At 40.2% G+C, this 19909-nt stretch overlaps 1 protein-coding gene across 3 annotated transcripts in view; it reads right to left on the reverse strand.

Annotated features, from left to right (window-relative positions):
- DAPP1 (dual adaptor of phosphotyrosine and 3-phosphoinositides 1) overlaps nucleotides 1–19909 on the reverse strand; it is a 56031-nt gene that overhangs the window by 32509 nt on the left and 3613 nt on the right. For all 3 annotated transcript variants that reach the window (XM_061164342.1, XM_061164340.1, XM_061164341.1), the window contains exon 2: nucleotides 1210–1332. In XM_061164342.1, the coding sequence (XP_061020325.1) occupies nucleotides 1210–1332 (123 nt within the window). The remainder of the gene's footprint in view (nucleotides 1–1209; nucleotides 1333–19909) is intronic.

Below are 19909 nucleotides of genomic sequence, written 5' to 3' on the forward strand. Positions count from 1 at the left end.
CTGTGGTTCTTCTTAATTTTGTGGTGGTTATTAATTTTTAAAACATTTCCAAGTGCTTGTAATGGAAATTAACAATTTATATTTTAAATTTGTATATAGATGTAATATATGTATTATCTCTTTGTAAGGCTTATGAAACATGTAAAAGTGAAAAGTTAACTTTCTTTGAGTCAACAATTCCACAGCTTTGTCTGAGATTTTGGAGTGATCCATGCAATCAAGGATCAATGATCCAACCTTTAATATAATTTTAACATTTGCTGTTGATTCAAGAAAGCACAATTCCTGCTTCAACCCAGAACTGAATTCCTACATCAAGCAGAATTCCACTTTTGATTAATAATTTCCCCAAAGATGTTGTTTAGAAAATTGATAAATGAAATAAAACAATAATGGTTTGAGGTTAATGAGTGGGTGGCCGAGGGCAATTTCGTGGAGTCCTCATATCCTAGCAACTGCCTGTGAACCCAGTGAGACTTGCTGTAGGTCAGTGGAAGCCAAGGTGACAGATGCTAGCAGACAACCAATGACTGCCCCTGATTATCAGGTGGTTAGGTCACCTTCTCTGAAAGGGAAGTCAGCCAGGGGAAAGTGTCGGGGAGAAATCCTGAAAGGGCTGGCCAATCACTGTTTTGGGCCAGACATATCTGGTGGGGACTAGATTAACTTTCTTAACAGTTGGGGGAAATGGAACTTTGAGAAATTCTGTTTATAGAAAAAAATTAAAAGTTGCATGTTGCCTGCTTGAGTTTGTGGTTATGAAAGTTGCATAGCCATAAGTCATTTTGATTTTCCAGAGGAAGCAAAGAACAGTGAAAAGGGTACTGGGCCAGGCTCCAGGGATGAGGATTCTGGTGCTGTTTCTAGCACTGTTTTGTTGGGTGGAAGACACTTTACCACTTCAGGCTTTAGTTTCTTCATCAGTCAAGCAAGAGTTTTGGATTAAATAATTCATAAAATCTCCTTCAGCTTTAACTTTTTTTTTTTTTTTTTTGATTCCAGCTCTAATAATTTTCTCCCTGCTAATGGAAGGAGCAGCCATGTTTTTTGCAGTCTCTCCACTCAGAGCTTGGCATCCTTGGACCTGCTGATCTAACAAGAATCAAGAGAATTCCATTTTCTGGCAATCTGCATGTGATGCTGAAGTCAGTGCCCATATAAGTAAGAGTTGGGACCCCACTAGATTCACAAAGTTCTTATGAATCCTACCTCACAGAGAGAGAGTAGAGCCCAATCCTCTCATTGCTGTCCCGCAGAAGGTAGCTCCCATCACATCCGTTGGAGAGGAGCAGTGCCTCGGCTGCATGGCGGGTGAGGTTGCCATGGTACCACCTGGGGAGGAGACAACAGCACTTTCACTCAGAGTGAACTACTCGGGGACTCTTCCTGCACTGGGTTTTCCTCTCAGAGGTTACCTCAGCAATATTCTCCACCCTGGTAGCCCTGAGACCAAACTCTGAGCCAAGACATCAAGAAAACGAAATTGCTGGATGAGGCTGAAGGGTAAAGGAGGGATTTGCCTTATCCCAGAGTGTTATGGGCTGAATTGTATCCTGAACACTCTTAGGTTGAAGTGCTGAGCCCTAGTACCTCAGAATGCTTCCTTATTTGGAGACAGGGTCTTTAGCAAGTCATAATGAGGTTCTTAAGGTGGGTTCTAGGGGTCTCCCTTGGTGGCTCAGATGGTAAAGAATCTGCTTGCAGTTCAGAGACCTGGGTTCGATCCCTGGGTTGGGAAGATCCCCCTGGAGAAGTGAATGGCAACCCACTCCAGTATTCTTGCCTGGAGAATCCCTTGGACAGAGGAGCCTGGTAGGCTACAGTCCATGGGGTCATAAAGAGTCACACACGACTGAGTGACTAACACTTCCATTTTCAAGGTGTGTCCTAATTCAATAGGACTGGTGTCCTCTCATAAAAAGGGGACTTTTGGAGATAGACTTGCACTCAGGGAGAGTGCCTTGTGAACATTCTCCCTAAAGACGGCCATCTGTAAGTCAAGAAGGGTGAGCTAGAGCAGATCCCCCCTCATAGCCCTCAGAAGGAACCAACCCTACTTGGGGTTGACACCTTGATTTGGGGCTTCTCATATCCAGAACATGAGACAATCAGTTTCCTCTGTTTAAGCCGCCATTTTGTGGTACTTACTCATGCAAGTCCTAGCAAGTCCACACATTACTTTGAAGACAGAAATATTTTTCAAATTTCAAGTCAAAAATAACCATAAGAATAGGCTTGGGCCAATTTTCTCCTTTCTTTTGATCTATCACACTCTCTTTTAAAAGTGTGGTACCATGTTTTGTAATGTGTAAAACCACTGAGTTGTTATACCAGAGTCCATTGTCATGAGGGATATGAAGCCGAAAACAAGGAATTCAGACGTTTTATACAGAGACGCAAGCCCCGTTCAATATTGTTTAAAACTCACAAATACCTGCAGAGTTGGGGAAGTCCCAAGGATATTCAGACTAATGTATGTGTTTAAAAATAAATAAATAAATAAACTCCAAAAACACATTAGAAAAGGTAACATATATCTATGGTAGAAAAAAAAATCTATATAGTTCAAAAGAAGGCATAATTAAAATGAAGCTTTTTTCTCCCCCTTTAATCCACATCACCCCTGTTCCTTTCCTCAGAGGGCCCCAGTGTTACCCATTTTCTGTGCTTCCTCCTGAGAGGAATCCTTTGTGTCCAGAGGCATCCAGGCATGTCCCCAGTCCCAGCTCTATGGAGACAAGAGCATCCCAGGCACCCTGTTCTGCACCTCATTCCTTTTTCCTTTCCCGTTCTTTTTAATGAGTCAATAGAGACAGTCCAATGTGGTGATTAGGACTGTGGTCTCTGGCGTCAGTTTGCCAGAGTCCTGATCCACGTGAAACCCCTTACAGCTGTTAACACCTTGGGCAAGTTGTATAACCAATCTAAGCCTCAGTTTTCTCACCTCTAAAATAGAATTAAGAACAGCAGTACCTCATGGGCCAGCAGTAAGTTCTGCTTGCTGTAACACACACAAAATGGTCAAAGCAGTCTTGGCAAACAGTTGAGCTCAAAACACATTAGTTGTCGTGAAGCCGTTGAGATCCCCAAAGCCATAACTTGTGATGTTGCCTCTGAGGTGTGATTTTCTTCTTGCTCAAATATACTTGTTGATTACTGTCAGCTTCTTTCAGATATGGGAAGCTAGGTTGTGGTGGGTAGCAGCTGCTATTAGGAGCTACAGTGCAGGGCAGCAAATGGGAAGGAGACAGGAGCAGCTACACAAATATTGTCGATCGTGTCAGTGAACTCAGTACTATTACAGGGGTGTGAGTGGTGTACACGGAAGTGCCCTGCTCTGAGAGTGATGGATCTGCTGGGGTGTCCTGTGCAATGATATTTTAGCCTGATAATAAAAATTAAACATAAGACCAAAGACAGAGGGAGTTTCTACATAGGTCTCTGAGCTGTTTTCTAAATCAGCATGTCCTAATGTCTGCTTCTTTAGCACATTTCCTCTTTGGGGCAGAGATGCCTCCATCCTGAGTTAGAAATGCACTTGCTAACTAAAAACAATGGCAAGGAAAAGCATCTTTATAAGAAATCCCATTGAGTTATTTACCCCTTCATTGGACTAATTCCCAAATGTGCTCAAATCTTCTCAGCACCAAATTCTTTAAATATTGGAACCTATGACAGAGGATGAGATGGCTGGATGGCATCATCGACTCGATGGACATGAGCTTGAGTAAACTCCAGGAGTTGGTGATGGACAGGGAGGCCTGGCGTGCTGCAATTCATGGGGTCACAAAGAGTCAGACACGACTGAGCGACTGAACTGAACTGAACTGAACACTAATATGCTGTATGTCAATGATATTTGAGTTAAAAAAAAAAACAAAGGGAAATTGGAGGAGCTAAAAGAGAGGCTATCAAAAACTTCAGGTTTGGTTACAGGCAGAATACTAATTTTTTTGATAAATGAAATCTTTATGAGGTCACAAGTTCTTAAATGTATGTTGCCAATAATTATATTTTGAATGGACATTTCAGTTTAAGTCAATAGATTACTTATCTGAAGCAACAAAATTCTAAAATGTAAAGAATTTGGACATTGGAATTCTTTTCAACAAGATCTAATGATGTCTGTTTAAAGTATTTATAGAATTCTGATAATTACAGCTTGACAGCAGTTTTTATTGAGGATTTTTTTTTTTTAATTTCTTGGTTGTGCTGCAAAGCATGTGGGATCTTAGTTCCCTGACCAGGATTCCAACCTGCATCCCCTGCATTGGCAACATGGACTCAACCACTGGACCACCAGAGAAGTCCCAGCTGAGAGCTTTTTTATGGTAATCCCTTAAACAGTAACTATATATCATAAGCACATAGGAAATCCTTGAATATAAAGCATTACACTGTGCTTAAATTTGGAGCATCTCAGAGGTTGTTAATTTCTTGGTAGGGTAGTTAATTTCCTGGTAGCAGCTTGGTAGAGTCAGCACGACCATCACAGGTTTCATAGAGTTCTGGACCCGGGCAAATCTAAGACAGAGCCTGCCAGGCAACCACCTATACTTCACCATATCTGCATAGCAACAAGGCTCTTCATTCCCCAAACAACTCTTCCACAAATGCCTAAACTTCCTCTCCTCATTGAGCTAAGCATCATTTCCCAGAAACTTTAGATCAGGTTATCTTTCAGGGAAGTGACTATAAAGCCAAACAGCATTACATATCCTTTGTAGGAATATGTCCATCTTTGGTAAGGATGGTTCAAGATTGTGTTCATAAAGAGTGAAAGGTTGGGGACTTTCCTGGTGTCCAGTGGTTAAGAATCCACCTGCTAACACAGGGGATGTGGGTTTGATCCTTGGTCCAGGGAGATTCCACACGCTGTAGGGCAACTAAGGCTGTGTGCTGCAGCTACTAAAGCCCATGCACCCTGGAGCCTGATCCCCACAGCAAGAGAAACCACTGCAAAGAGAAGCCCGTGCATCGCAATTAGAGAGCAGCTTCTGCTCGTCACAGCTAGAGAAAACCCATGTACAGCAATGAAGACCCAGCACGGCCAAAAACAAACCAACAAATAAATAAATAACAATTTTTGTTTAAAAAGATCAAAAGATTGAAAATATAGTCTTGGTCAGTCAGTAGTTTTCCCATAGTCAACCTTTTCTCCTTTCTATCATTTGACTTTATAAATATTTATCTATTGAGTACAAATCTGTGCAAGGCATTGTACTAGGCAGGTCAAAGGGAATAAAAACTCAGGCTGGGCTTCAAGAAACCATTAATCTAGTCAAGAGGGTAAGAGAAATACTTTGTGAACTACACCTAAGAGAGAGTAAAGATCAAGGCCATTTTTTGAAAGGCCCAATATCTAAGCAGGCCTTAAAGAACACACAAGTTATTTTAAAACTGTGCTTTTTTTCTGGTAACAAAGCATTGTAGTAAGAATTAAAATATGTACATATACAGAGGAGGAAATGAAAGTCATTCACGGAAGAGAAAATATGTATTTCAAATAAATAGTCTCACAATTAATCAGAAATGCAAACTAAAACAATAATGTAGTATTTTTTTTAATCCACCAGACTGGTTAGTATGACGTATTGGAGAATTTAGGGGCAATGGATATTATCATCTACTGTTGGCAGGTGTTTAAGTTGGAGGGGAACTTACATATCTAGTATAACTGGACATGCCCACATGACCAGTGACTCCATTTCTGATGTCTGATTAGTGAAACATTCACAAGTACGCAGAAGGAAGTGTGAATGAAGATGTTTACTGTAGAGCATTTGTGAGAATAAAAATTAGGAGCCATCCTAATTTTCCACCAACAGTGAGATGATAAAGTTAAGTGCTCAGAGGATGAGATTTTGTTAAAAGTTAATCAGATAATGAATGAAACTGGGTCATTTGCAGTGATGTGGATGAGTCTAGAGTCTGTCACATGGAATGAAGTAAGTCAGAAAGAGAAAAACAGAAATCTAATATTAACACATATATATGAAATCTAGAAAAATGGTACTGATGAACCTATTTGTAGGGCAGTAATAGAGATGCAGACATAGAGAATGGACTGGTGGCACAGTAGGGAAGGGGAGGGTGGGATAAACTGAGAGAGTAGCCCTGACATATACACTATCATGTATACAATAGACAGCTGGTGGGAAGAGGCTGTATAGCACAAGGATCTCAGCCTGGTGCTCTGTGATGACCTGGGAGGGGTGGGATTGGGGTGGGAGGCTCGAGAGAGAGGGGATATATGCATCCTTATAGCTGTTTCTCATTGTACAGTGGAAACTAGCACAAAGTTGTAAAGCAATTATCCACCAGTTTTTTTTTTTTTTTTAAGCTATGAAAAAAAATAAGTTAATCAGAATTTGAAAAGGTGAGAGCGTGTTGGTCACCAAATGCTTGGGGAAGAAGGTCAGGTGCACCCAGCACTTCATGAGGGAATGTCAAAATGCTTACCAGCCTGTGAAGACTGATGTAGTTCTGAACAACTGAGAAATGTCACACTCAGAATGCCAGTGGCACCCCATGGGAAAACACGGACTGCTTATGTCCACATGTGGCAGAGCGGACATATCCCAGAATGTTCTATCAGGTACAGTATGAAACCACCCAAAGAAAAATCTCTCTCATCTCCTCCAAATAATACAAAACATACACATATAAAAGTGCATAAAAGCACAAAATAGGAAGTGGATAAAATATACTCCAAACTGATAAGAATGGTCCTTAATGGAAAGAACCATGATTGAGAGTATTGTTAAGAGTCCTTAGTTTGATTACATTTTCCTAATTTAGCTTTATTGCCTGGAAAATCCCATGGATGGAGGAGCCTGGTAGGCTACAGTCCATGGGGTCGCAAAGAGTCGGACACGACTGGGTGATTGAACTGAACTGAGCTGAACTGAATTAAAAAAAATACATACATATATTAATTGAGTAACTATAATTTGAAAAAGAGAAAACAGTATTTCTACCTTAATCCAACTTCCAGGGCCTTGTTAATGCTTATTGTATTTAATTATTTTATTTTATTTACCTATTCAACTACTGTTTATTGAATTCTGGAAGTGATCTAGTACTTGGATGGAGAGGGGGAGAGAGAGACTTTTTCTCTATTTAAAGTCTGGTGGAATTTGGAGCGACAATTGTTCAGGGAGCTCTCTGTGCAAAGAGAATAGCAGGAGCAAAGGCCAGGAAGCAAGCAGAACCCAGGTACGTACCAGGTCAGAGCCCTGCATAGAGGGGCGGGCATTATCCAGGTGAGTGCCCAAGGGCAGCAGCCAGGCGTGGTGAGATGAAGCTGGGGAGATATTGATGCTATCTTATACTTGGCTCTGGATGCTGACTGTTTCTTGGCTAATGTCTACAGAGCTTTTTATGGCTTAAAATGCATACACAACAGCTCATTACATAGAGTACTAACTGGCTGGGCCAAAATTCCTGTAACTGGGGCTGTGTTTAAAGTGTTTTCATTTTGTTATTCTGACTTTAGATGGAAGATTCAAATTTTAAGGGACTTGAAGCTTGTAAAATTTGGGAGTCTCTTTAAGAAAAATTAATATTAAATTATCAAAAGAGAAAAATTATTTAGAGTAAGAGATCATAATAGATTGCAAATTTTAAAAGCTGACATCAACAAAATGAAAAGGCAACCTGCTGAATGGGAGAAAATATTTGCAAATCATATATCCAATAAGGGGTTAATATTCAGACTAGATAAAGAACTCAATAGCAAAAAAAAAAAAAACTCCAAAGCAATCCAATATTAAAATGGACTGAAGATCCGAATACACATTTTCCAAAAAGACAGATGGCCAACAGATATATGAAAAGATGCTCAACATCACTAATCATCAGGGAAATGCAAATCAAAACCACAATGAGATATCACCTCACACCTGTTAGAGTGGCTGTCATCAAACAGACAAGAACTAACCAGTGTTAGTGAGGATGTGGAAAAAAAGGTTGGTGGGAATGTAAATTGATGCAACCACTATATAAAACAGATTGGAGTTTTCTCAAAAAATTAAAAATAAGACTGCTATATATGACCCAGCAATTCTACTCTTGGGTATTTATCTGAAGAAAATTAAAGCACTAATTAGAAAACATATATGTTAAAAAAAAAAACAAAAACATGTTCATTGCTTCGTTATTTACAGTAGACAAGATGTAAAAATAACCTAAATGTCCATTGATGGATAAATGGATAAGGGAAATGTTATTAAGCCATAAAGAGTTAAATCCGGCCATTTTCAACATGAGTGGACCTTGAGGGCCTTGTGCTAAACCAAATGTCAGACAGAAAAAAGACGAATACTATATGATATCACTTATATGGGAAACCTAAAATACAAAACAACCAGCCAAACAGAACAAAACAGATTCATAGATCCAGAAAACAAATGTATAGTTTCCAGAAAGGAAAGGATTGTGTGTGAATCAGGTGTAGGTGATTAAAGGGTACTAACCTCTGGTTATAGAATAAATAAGCCACAGGGATGTAATATACAGCATAAGGAATATGGGTGATCATATTGTAAGAACTTTGTAGGCGTCAGATGGTTGCTAGACTTATTGTGGTGATCATTTCATAATGTATACAAATATCAAGTCACTATGTAGTACTCCTGAAACTAACCTAACAGTGTATGTCAGCTATATGTGTGTGTGTGTGTTCAGCCGCTTAGTCATGTCCAACTCTTTGTGACTCCGTGGACCATAGTCCGCCAAGCTCCTCTGTCCATGAAATCTTCCAAGCTCCTTTGTCCATGGACTCTCCCAGGCTCCTCTGTCCATGGGATCTTCCAGGCAACAATAGTGGAAAATAAAGGGTACCATTTCCTATTCCAGGGGATCTTCCTGACCCAGGGATTGAGCATTGGCAGGCAGATTCTTTACACTGTGCCACCTATATTTCAATTAAAAAAGAATGGAATACACCAACATTTAACTATGAAAAATAAGAAAAAATAAAACAGCAAAAAACAAACAAACAAAACACCAAGTTCACAGATATAGAGAACAGATTGGTGAATGCTGGAGATGCATGTTGAGGGGGTAGTAAAATGAATAAAGAATATCAAAAGGTACAATTTCCTCTTGAAAGTTCTCATCACAAGAAAAAATGTTTTGTTACCTATGTGGTGATGGATGTTAACTGAACTTATTGTGGTGGTCATTTTGCAATATACATAAATATCAAATCATTATGTTGTACCCTTGAAACAAATATAATGTTATATGTTAATTATGTCACATATTAAAAAAATAAAAAGCTGACAAAGTGAGAAAACAACTTATATTCATTAAACACCTGTTTAACACACCCCACACTTTTTTTCTACACTTCTGGCCAAATCATCTCTAGTTATTTTTTCATGTAAAACAATGTTTTACTATAATTTTCTATAGAGAGAACAGAATAATTCAGTCTTTTACCTATAATTTTTTAAATTATTGATAGCAGAGAAAAGTTATTTTCAACTTCATAATGTGATGTTGATAATGATGTTTTTAGGATTGTTGGAAAATTTGAGAACCTCTGTCAAATTTCTTTCATAAATGAGCTGTAAGGGTATTTAACATTTTAATGCTCAGGGACTAATCTTAAATATTTTTCCAATTGATGCATTTATTTCAACTACATCACTAGGGTCTGTACAAGACAGAGGCCCTGAAGCTGCAACTTCATTGGCTTCACAGCAAACTCACTTCTGGTGATTATAAAAGTCACATCTGCTTTTTTTTTTTTTTTTTTAGAGTAAACATTTAAAATGTCTGACTTAGTAAATAAAAGCTACATTTAATCCCTAATCACCAACAGCTTGGTTTATATTTCTAATTTTTGTACAATATGTGAGTAAAGTCTAAACCCTAATAAGATTCTTATCCAATATTTGTTTACATATTGCCAGTAACAGGGAACTCACTATTTGTACAGGCAAACCTGTACATACTTCTATGATTTACGGCCAGAAAACCCTTGCCTACATCAGTTTACTGTTTCCCACTGTACAGCTTTCAACAGACAGTTTCAAAGCTACTTCTCGGAGTTATATAGATGTCACTTACACAAATCGTTAAAAGTATTTAAAATGTTCTCGCTTTTGTTTTCATCATCTTCAACTTCTCCTTTTATGACACACTTTCAGTCCCTTGATCACCCAGAGAACTTATCTCCTCTGAATACTTTCCAAATATTTAAAATCTATCTTCAAGGTAAGACTTGATGTGCAAAACCCAAAGCCCAGAGGATCTCCCTATTCCGGCTGTCAGGTACATTGCAAGGCAACCCGAGATTGCATTTGTTTCTTAGTAGTTGCATCACACTGCTGAATCACGCTGGACCTGCTGCTGATTAAAACCCCAAAGTAAGTCATGTTCCTCTGTGGCTCTCCCACATCTCTGCCAGCTGCATTAGATGACGCTTTTAGAATTAAGGGCAATAAAAGACCTTTTTACTGCTGGGAACTGCCAAGTGAAAAAGAATGCTAATAAGCAGTCAACCTGGCTCACAAACACCCATGCAGTATCTGTGAAAATTTTGTGAAGCAAGAACACGCCTTTTTCTCCACTCACTTCCTCAGTGATAAGTCCATCTGCCCCAGTGACTTCTGACACATTGGTTGTGACCCCATGCAAGTAGCAACCTCCATTTTTCTCATCTGTCAAGGTGACTAATAATAACACCTGGTAGGAAAACCCTCTTATTTTCATGCTGAAACATTGACTTCTATAAAAAAAAAACCTCTTATATGATTCTTTAACTTTTGCGGAAGAGAGCAAGACACAATCTCTGCAATTTATACAACATACATTGGGGCTTCCTTGGTGGCTTAGTGGTAAAGAATCCACCTGCCAATGCAGGAGGCACATGTTTAGATCCCTGGGTCCATAAGATCCCCTGGAGAAGAAAATGGTAACCTACTCCAGTATTCTTGCCTAGGAAATCCCATGGACACAGGAGCCTGGAGGGCTACAGTCCATTGGGTTGCAAAGAGTCAGACACAATTGAGCGACTGAACAACAACAGTTATGAGTATTCTAGACATTGTGTTGGTTGCTGGGAATACAACTCCTCTGCTGTTTAGGATAAGGTTCATTTTCCAGAAACTTGAAAAAAAAAAAAAAAGTTTTGTCTCATTGTCCCTGAAGAAGTGAAAAAGAGCCAGAAACTATTCTTTACAACAACATATTTGAAGCAATGTTGTATTTTCTTTTTTCCCAAGGTCCCCACGTTGTCATAAATAGCTCAAGGGTAATAGAGTCAACAAAAGCTTATCAAACTTCCAAAGAATATTTGTCCTGGGCTTACTAGCTTGTCAAACCCGCAGCTGGCCTTGAAGGAAACTGTGGCATTATCCCTTCCATGATACATTAACAAATTAGGAAACATCCACCCACTAAAGACTTTTCATAGCTGCCTACCAGTGAGATACAGGAAATAAGCTCAACCACAGACAAAACAGACGAGCTCCATCCAGAAACCCCGTCCTCAGCTCTGCCCCTTCTTTCATTCCACGCCCTTTGTGCCAGAACCTTCTGGGAACCTGCCCCACCATACTGGAGTCTTCATGGTTTCTTATCCCTTTGAGTTTAATTGTCTTCATTACTTGTTGATACAATTATTTCTCATTCTGCTCTGTCCTTTCAAAGAGAAGCTTTCAAGCTCTTTGAATTAACCAACAACATAAAATATATTTTGTATCTCTGTGTGTGTGCGCGTGTGTATACACAGTTACTTTATTAACATACATACAAAAAGATCCCCCAGAAGTGTTATAGGAAACAATACTATCCTTTTAAATGCTATTTACTATTTTCAATTTCTTTTTAACAAATATTGATTGTGATCCACTAAATTAACTTTAAGGACATGCTTGGGTTGTACCTGATGTTTGAAAAACAATGAGAAGTCTTTTGTCATTCAGAACCCTGAGATTTAGTTAGGAATTCACATTAGCACATTCACATTCCTAGACCCCTTGAATTATAATCAGTTTTCATCACGAGCTATACATGATTGATATGAGTTTAGAGTTTGAGAAGCACAGATTGAAGGACTCTTGGTCATAAAAACTGTAATTCACTTCAACAATCTTGATGGTTTGAGTGTACTGTATGTAGTATTAAAGAGGGAGACAAAGAGAGCAAAGAACATGCTAAGTGGCTTCACAGTACTTAGGAAGAAAAGAGAAGGGTCTGTGGCTAATTTAACTTTAAAAAATCCCCAGATAGCTGCTATCTTAGTGATATGGACAGTAAATGATATAGAAGGGGGAGCTCCTGAGGAAATGAAATGACCAAGGAAAGCTTCATGGAGGAGGAAGACTATGAGTTGGAACTTGAAGAATAGACACAGAATTCATTAAGTGTAAGAGAAAAGAGCATTCCAACAGGGGCAGTAGCACAAGCAAAGGCACTGGGGTTGAAATATGCATGGGTCTACAGAAAACACAATGCTTACCTAGAACAGAGGGTCTATATTGAGGGAAAATGCAAAATAACAGGGGAAGAACAAGTGGACACAGGAACCAGTCTTGCATGTTAAAACATGAGCCATACATCCGGTTTTGATTATACACATCTTGGGGAGAAAATTTCTTCCTAACTCACGTCTACAGATTATTCACATATTTAAACACCTATTTTCCCCCTTCCTGCCAAAAAGAAGTGACATAGAAATAAGATTCTGTCCCTTCAGACTTATGAGGACCTATATTTTAACCCAAAACAATAACAGAAATTCCTACTTGTATGAAAACAGCTTATAGGCTCTGGAGTTGAACAGCCAACAAAAGCACTCTTCTTTAGAGAATTTTCACTTTTTATTCATTTTCAAAATTACACTCACTTTTTTGTGTGTTCATGACAAGCATTTTTTCTTTAGACAAAAAGTAAGATGGCAAGCCTTCTTAATCAAAAACTTAAATATATTATATTTGAGAAGCTTTAGAATACAAAAGAAACAGTTCTGGAAATTATTCTCACTTTTGAATGGCACTGACATGCTTTCTGAACTCTCTAGACCAAACATCGCACATTCATAACATATGATGCACTCCCCTTTTCTTTCTTTCTTTTTTTATATTTATTTGGCTGTGCAGGTCTTAGTTGAGGCCCTCAGGATCTTCAATCTTCGTTGCAGCATCTGAAATCTTTAGTGAAGCACACAAACTCTTAGTTGTAGCATGTGGGATCTAATTCCCTGACCAGGAATAGAGCCAGCCCCCTGCATTGGGAGCACGGAGTCTTAGCCACAGGACCACCAGGGAAGTCTCTGCACTCTCCTTTTCTTTCATCCATGGATAACATAGCTCATTGAAGACACTTCCTTGCTAAGCTTATGCTTGGCCTCAGAATCCTTCTGAACACAGTGATGATAGAACAACAAAAAAAATGAATCCATTAGGCAATCTCAATCTAAGCCATCTTAACTCAGGCTATTTCATCCTCAGTGCTTGAGTCACTGCATGGGATTGCTTTTGTATTCATTTTTTCATAGGGTTAGTGCTAGATACTTTGATTTCCTGAAAAAATGAAGCACTTGGCCATTAGAAATCGTGGGTTAAGGAGAAGGAAATGTCTGATGAGCTCAGAAGATGTCAGTAGTGAAACTGGTACCATAGTCAGGCTGTGGCATATTTTATGTGACAATGTGGTATGGTCCACATGAGCATGTTAAGTCCACTGTGCACAGACATGCGCTCATCTTTCCATTGATCGTAGCAAAGGATCCCATCCAAATAAAGAGAACCAAGCAGAGGCTTGGCAAAGAAGTTTGAAAGTTCTATGTATCATAGTGTGATACAGGGGGCAGTTGTAGAAAGACTCACCACCGTCTTTCCAATCAGGAGTTTTCTGTGATGGAACCAGCTGGTCTGAGGCACTGTCCATTGCCATTCTAAATGCCCACATTTACAAATGATAGTAGCAGAGCTAAATGGGGCGGCCAGCTGTCCCAGGCTTGAGGAAGCATACCTGAGTGATGACAGAGCCAGAGTAGGTATCTGTCACACAACGCACTAAAGGTGGGGCCTCAGTGTTTTTTTGTGGAGTCAAGGCCCAGCTGAAAGGAAACAGACTGAAGGGGTGTGATAATTCTGTAGGAGTTGGAAACCAGGCTAAACCTGTTCTTGAAGGAGCCCGAGGAGTGAGACAAGAAGTCCTGAGAGGTGGAAACACAGAAAGAGAGACAGAGACTCAGAAATCCAGAGACACAGAGGGACACAAAGGCCAGAGAGAGACACATGAGCCAAGAACTGTAGAAAGAGAGATATAGGACCTGGAGACCAAGAAAGGCACATTAGAGGCTCACACAGGTAGCCAGAAACACATAGGGACTAACAGAGACCCACCCAGAGTGATCCGGACACAGGAGTGATCCAGGACACAGAAGTAGAGAACCCCAAGTGCCAGAAGGACGCAGACCCACAGAGCCCGACGTGGGTCAGTGGACCCAGGAAGGTCAGAGGCATGTGAGACCCTAGGGCAGAGCCACCAGGAGTGGGGAGGGTGGGGGATGAGGGCAAAGTGCATCTCACCCCAGCGGAGATCCTGCCCAGTCCCCAGGTCCGCCTGCAGTGTGCACAAATGGCTGTAAAACTGAAAGAGCATCGTTGTTCTCCCCGTGGCTGGGGATCAGGGAATGTGTGATTTGGACCGGGAGCCAAATTTCAGAGACTGACTAGAAAAACTACTTCACGGATAAGAGCTTGAGGGGGACTTCAATGACTGGGCAGACCTCCCAAACCAGAGGCTCTTTCAAGAAGGCTCATATCTGAGTGGAAGCAAGCTTGACTCTGCACTTAGTCTGGTTACCCTTAACAACCTAAACATCATGAAATGCTGCTTCAGGGTGGGTAATTGTCCTCACACTGTAGTTGCCATTGACAACCTACCATTGTGGGCTGGGACAGGAGACAGAGACGGCCACTTTCAAGAAGCTATATCTCTAGGGAAAAAGTCCCAAACTTTGGGGGAATGTAAAAAAGAAAGATCCTTGTTTCATTATCTCCTGTCTATTTCATTGTTTAGATGATGCCTCCAACTGAGGTCAATTTTTCCCAGCAGATAAATCATTTGTTAAGAGCACTGAGTGAGTCTGAGGGTAATATATACAAGTACATCACCAGTGTTGGTGGGGAAAACTGAAGTCAGGGACCTTGAGTTCTTGTCTTGGTTTTGACCCAACTTGAGACAATTCAGATATTTAGGTATCTGCTTTTTGTCAAGTGCTGGGCTTGGATGGAAGCCCAGGGCTTCCAGCCCAGGTTACAAAGATGTGTAACCTACAGCCCTGCCCCTAAGGTGCTCATTGTCAAAAAGTGTACTCAGCATTCAGCCTGGAGCAGCTGTCCAAACCTCTTAGGGCCTTAGGACTGACATCTGGAAAAGGTTCTAAGACTATGTGGAGAATTAATCCAAAACATAGACCAAACTGGTGGTGAATCAGAATCCTATGAGCAGTAAAATGAGACCCAGGCAACTTTAGATTTTTCTAATGATAGAGCAAACAATGGATGAATTAGAAGACATTCATGACATTAAGACTGTCAAATAAGACATAAGACACAAGACTGTCAAATAAGACATAAGACACAAGACTGTCAAATAAGACATAAATAAGAATAAGACTGTCAAAAATTTTTTGATTTTGAAAAACTATACAAAAGCACAACTCATTCTTATTTGGATATGAATCCCTTATGTTTTTAGCTCAGTGGAATTACTGGCTTCCACCCCTGTTCCTTCCTTACTATTCCCAGGTCCTCACTCTAGTTTCTTATTCACAGATCTGTAAACTCCCTCACTGGTTAGCTTTCTTGGCTCTGAACTCAATGTTACGCATCATGCTCAACTCCCAGGTTAATCTATCCCAAAACAAAGCATGGTGGCCACACAATTCCATGTTCCTGTAAATGTTCAATATTTCCATACTGTCAAATGAAATTTGACCAAAGTCCAAATTCCTAATCTATTTAAGGCTTTCTGGAATTTGGACCAGTCTAAATATTCAGATTTTAAAATAGAGAAACAGGCTGCCTGAGGAAAGACCAGACCCAGAATCCACTTTGAGAAAGAACAAGTAGATGAAGAAGATATATGGTAGCAGAAAGCCAGAGCAAAATTATATACCTGGTATGACCACAATTCCATCTGTGTGTGTTTACAGAAAACTGCTTTTAAAAGACTGGAGAAGAGTTGAATAATATGTCATTTGGGGGTCATTTTGGGTGCTTTTCTTTGTTCCCCAAATTTTCAATAATTAATGCATTTATTATTATTTTAAACTGTGATGAATAATATCAGATATATAAGAAAGTAGAAAAACAGTATAAATAATACCCACATATTTAAATAATATCCATATTTTAGGTAAAATAATTTTTAACTTTTTGCCATATTTTCTTCCTATGTTTTTGGGTGAACATTTGAAAGTAAATTACAGAAATCACAACACTTTAATCTGAAGTAATTCGGCACGTGCCTCCCAAAAGTAACCTTGTCTGACATAGCTATATTTTTCTTAAAACAAATTGAACTCTTGCCATTATGCTTTTTAAACTTTAAGGCTTTTTAAACAGAGCAGTTCTAACAAGAGACAATGGGAGCAGACCCTAGTGGGCAGGGAGTTGGGAGGACAGGACCACAGAGAGCCTAGAGGTGAGGAAGCGACAGCTAAGACTCAGCGACCCGGCCGCGGTGGGTTCAGATACGGGCCCGCATCAGGGAGAGCAGGAGCCAGACTGTGTGGGCTCAGACCAGGACTTTATCCTAGCTGATGGGATAGTTGTGGGGAGGGAGTTGGTGGGAACAAGAAATTAACCCAGGTTTGAAAAAAAAAAGGGTAAGGTTATGACACTAGAAGCCAGAGGAGGACAGCCAGGTTAAGTGTTCTCATAGAAAGTAGCTGAAGGTGGAGTCTTTCAGAGGAGGAGACCAGAGTCAGGCTGAACGCTGAGTAATGACTGGGTCCCAGGGGCTAGCAGGGTCTGAGTCCGTGTGGATGGTTTTCATTTTCTGAATATTCACATGTTTTTCCACTTCTACTGTGTTATTCACGACATTTTCTCTTTAGAAACTGTCTCTCTGCCTTCAACTGACAGAAATCCTATGGATCTCCTTCCTTCAGGCCATCTGCTGCGTGCCTTATGTAGACACAGTGATGACCCCCGGCCCGCTACCCTGCCTTCTAACTCCACCCACACCAGCACTCCCTGTTCTCTGCGCTGCAAACTCCTCCAGGGAATAGCCACTTCTTACGGCCAGCATCTCCCACACTGCCTTGCCTAATGTCATCATTCAACAGACGGATCTATGAAGACATAGAAGGGAGAATGAGTGAAACAAAGTGACCCCACTCAGTGTGGAGAACCTGTGTGGCCAGACTTCCACATGTAAGTAGGAGGAAGTCACCGTTACCCATAGAGGAACAGAAACACAACAACCGAAGAGGAAATTCGATTTCTTCAAGCAGAGATCGAACTGTGCACTACAAGTTACATACTCTTGCTCAGTCACAAGAGAATCACCCTCATTTTTAGAGCCCAAGATTACAGAATTGTGCCAGAAGAGGAACAAGCTTCATTGCTCTACTTGGTATCAAGTAAACGGGTTCCTTTAAAGCTTTGACTCTACCATATTTTTCTTAGCCTACTCAATTTGTCTAGCCTAGATGAAAGGAATCTACCCTCAATTTTTAAAAGTTCTGATGAATTAAGTTATTGATCTGGCTTTGTGTGCATATTTATTATATGAAGAATGTGAAAGAGTAATGTCTTTAGTAAAAAACAAAAATGTTTTGGTGGTAGTCATCACAGAACTTTTTTTTTTCTCTCACTTCTCACTAGCACTAACAGTGCAGGTATAAGAAGAGAGAAGTTTGACAGAAATTAGGAAGTGATATTAGTGGAGAAAAATGTGTGCTCTGGAGCCAAACTCCTGGATTCAAAGTTTTGTGAGCTTGTAAACTTGGGCATGTGATATTAATAAAAGCTCTGTCCTTCATTTCTCCGTTTGCAAACAAGAATGACATGAGTGGTAGTATCTATCTCACAGTGATGTGTGAATTTAATAAGTCACACAAACAAAGGGCTTAAAATAATGCCTGGTATATGGTGAGTAACCAGCAATGACTAATTGCCATTCTTAGAACATTTACCTTCTTTCATCACGTGAAGGACTAGCAGCTTTGGAGCAAGTTCCTAGGCAATGTCAGGGCACCAACCATGACGTCTGTGACCTAGAGACAGTTCACTTGACTGACTTGAAGTCATCTCCTGCGTTTATGAAATGAGCACAACCGCACTCTGCTGATGGTGGTGTTGTGAAGGTCAAATGATGTGAATGGCCTGGGGTTGGCACATGACTCTTAGAACAAGAGAGCAACCTGGTTCCACAGGATAAGCATGGACCGGGGACCCAGATTCTCTAGGACGCCAGGCAGCCTGATTGCTCTGCTGATGAGTCTCCTTGGATGTAGAGCTGGAACATCAGTATCATTCAAAGACCAGAGCGAGTGTATGCAAAATGCCTGCCTCGCCGTAAGAACTGGCTTTAGTTGTTATTACTCATTCCCTAAGTCAGCAAGTCATCATCTGAGGGCCAATTCCTGCCAAGGTACAAGATTTTGTTTCGACTGTGAGCCAAGTGGAGTTTTATGCTTAAACAGTTGAGGGGGAAAAAAAAGAATATTTTGTGACTCATGAAAATTATATGAAATTCAAATTTTAGGGTAGGTCCTTAAATAACATTGTGTTTGCACACCAGCACAGTCATTTGTTTTTGTGTTATCTATGGCTGTTTTTACCCCACAGGGGCAGATGTGAGTAGCCGAAGCATAAGTCATAAAACCTGCAAAGTCTAAAATATTTATAACCTGGTTTTTGACAAAAATGTTTACTAACCCTTCATCTGGTCTGACCTTCTTTTAGAGGTGAGAAGTGAGAGACTTTTTAATGAATTTATTTTAATATCCAGAGCTTAGAATCTACTTTCTTGACTTTGACCAACACAGCCAAACACAGATACTTTCTTATCAGATTTTAGAAATGGGAAAGTATATATAAGAAAAGAATATTTTTAAAGGAATATTTACTATATTTCTCACTTGAAGGAATATGTATGACTAGATAATTTGAATAGTTTTTTCTTTTCTTTTTACATTTTGGCCCCACAGCATGTGGGATTTTAGTTCTGCAACCAGGGATTGAACCCACGACCCCCTGTAATCTCTGGACCACCAGGCAAGTCCCCATGAATATTTAGTTTTAAAATATCCTAAAATATTTTTATTTCATTGTATCCCTTTTGTGTCTGTAGTTATACCATTTGCAAGGGTGCATCCTTAAACAAACTACACACCTACACCATTCCTACATTGTTTTGTAGGAACTTTTGTTACAATAAAAGAATTGCAGGAATTTTAAATGGTTAAAATGAAAGTGAAACTGTTAATCGCTTTGTTTGTCTGACTCATTTCCACCCCATGGACTGTAGTCCACCAGGCTCCTCCTCTGTCCTTGGAATTCTCCAGGCAAGAATATTGGAGTGGGCTGCCATTCCCTTCTCCAGGGCATCTTCCCGGCCCAGGGATCGATCCTGGGTTTCAGGCATTGAAGGCAGATTCTTTACCATCTGAGCCACCAGGGAAGCCCTTAAATGGGGAAGATCCCCTGGAGAAGGGAATACTCACTCTTGTATTCTTGCCTGGAAAATTCCACAGACAGAGGCGCCTGGCAGGCCTACAGTCCATGGGGTCCCAAAGAGTTGGACAACACAAAACTGATTAGCAATTCTAGCCTAGTTTGGTCCTTAGGTGGTATCTTAAATAGTCATTATTTGTTTCCTTTCCCCGTCACTTAATTTTGAAAGCCTCACACAGCCTGCCCTCTGCTCC

This window comes from Dama dama, chromosome 17 (assembly GCF_033118175.1).
Source record: "Dama dama isolate Ldn47 chromosome 17, ASM3311817v1, whole genome shotgun sequence".
In the NCBI taxonomy this organism is placed as follows: Eukaryota; Metazoa; Chordata; class Mammalia; order Artiodactyla; family Cervidae; genus Dama; species Dama dama.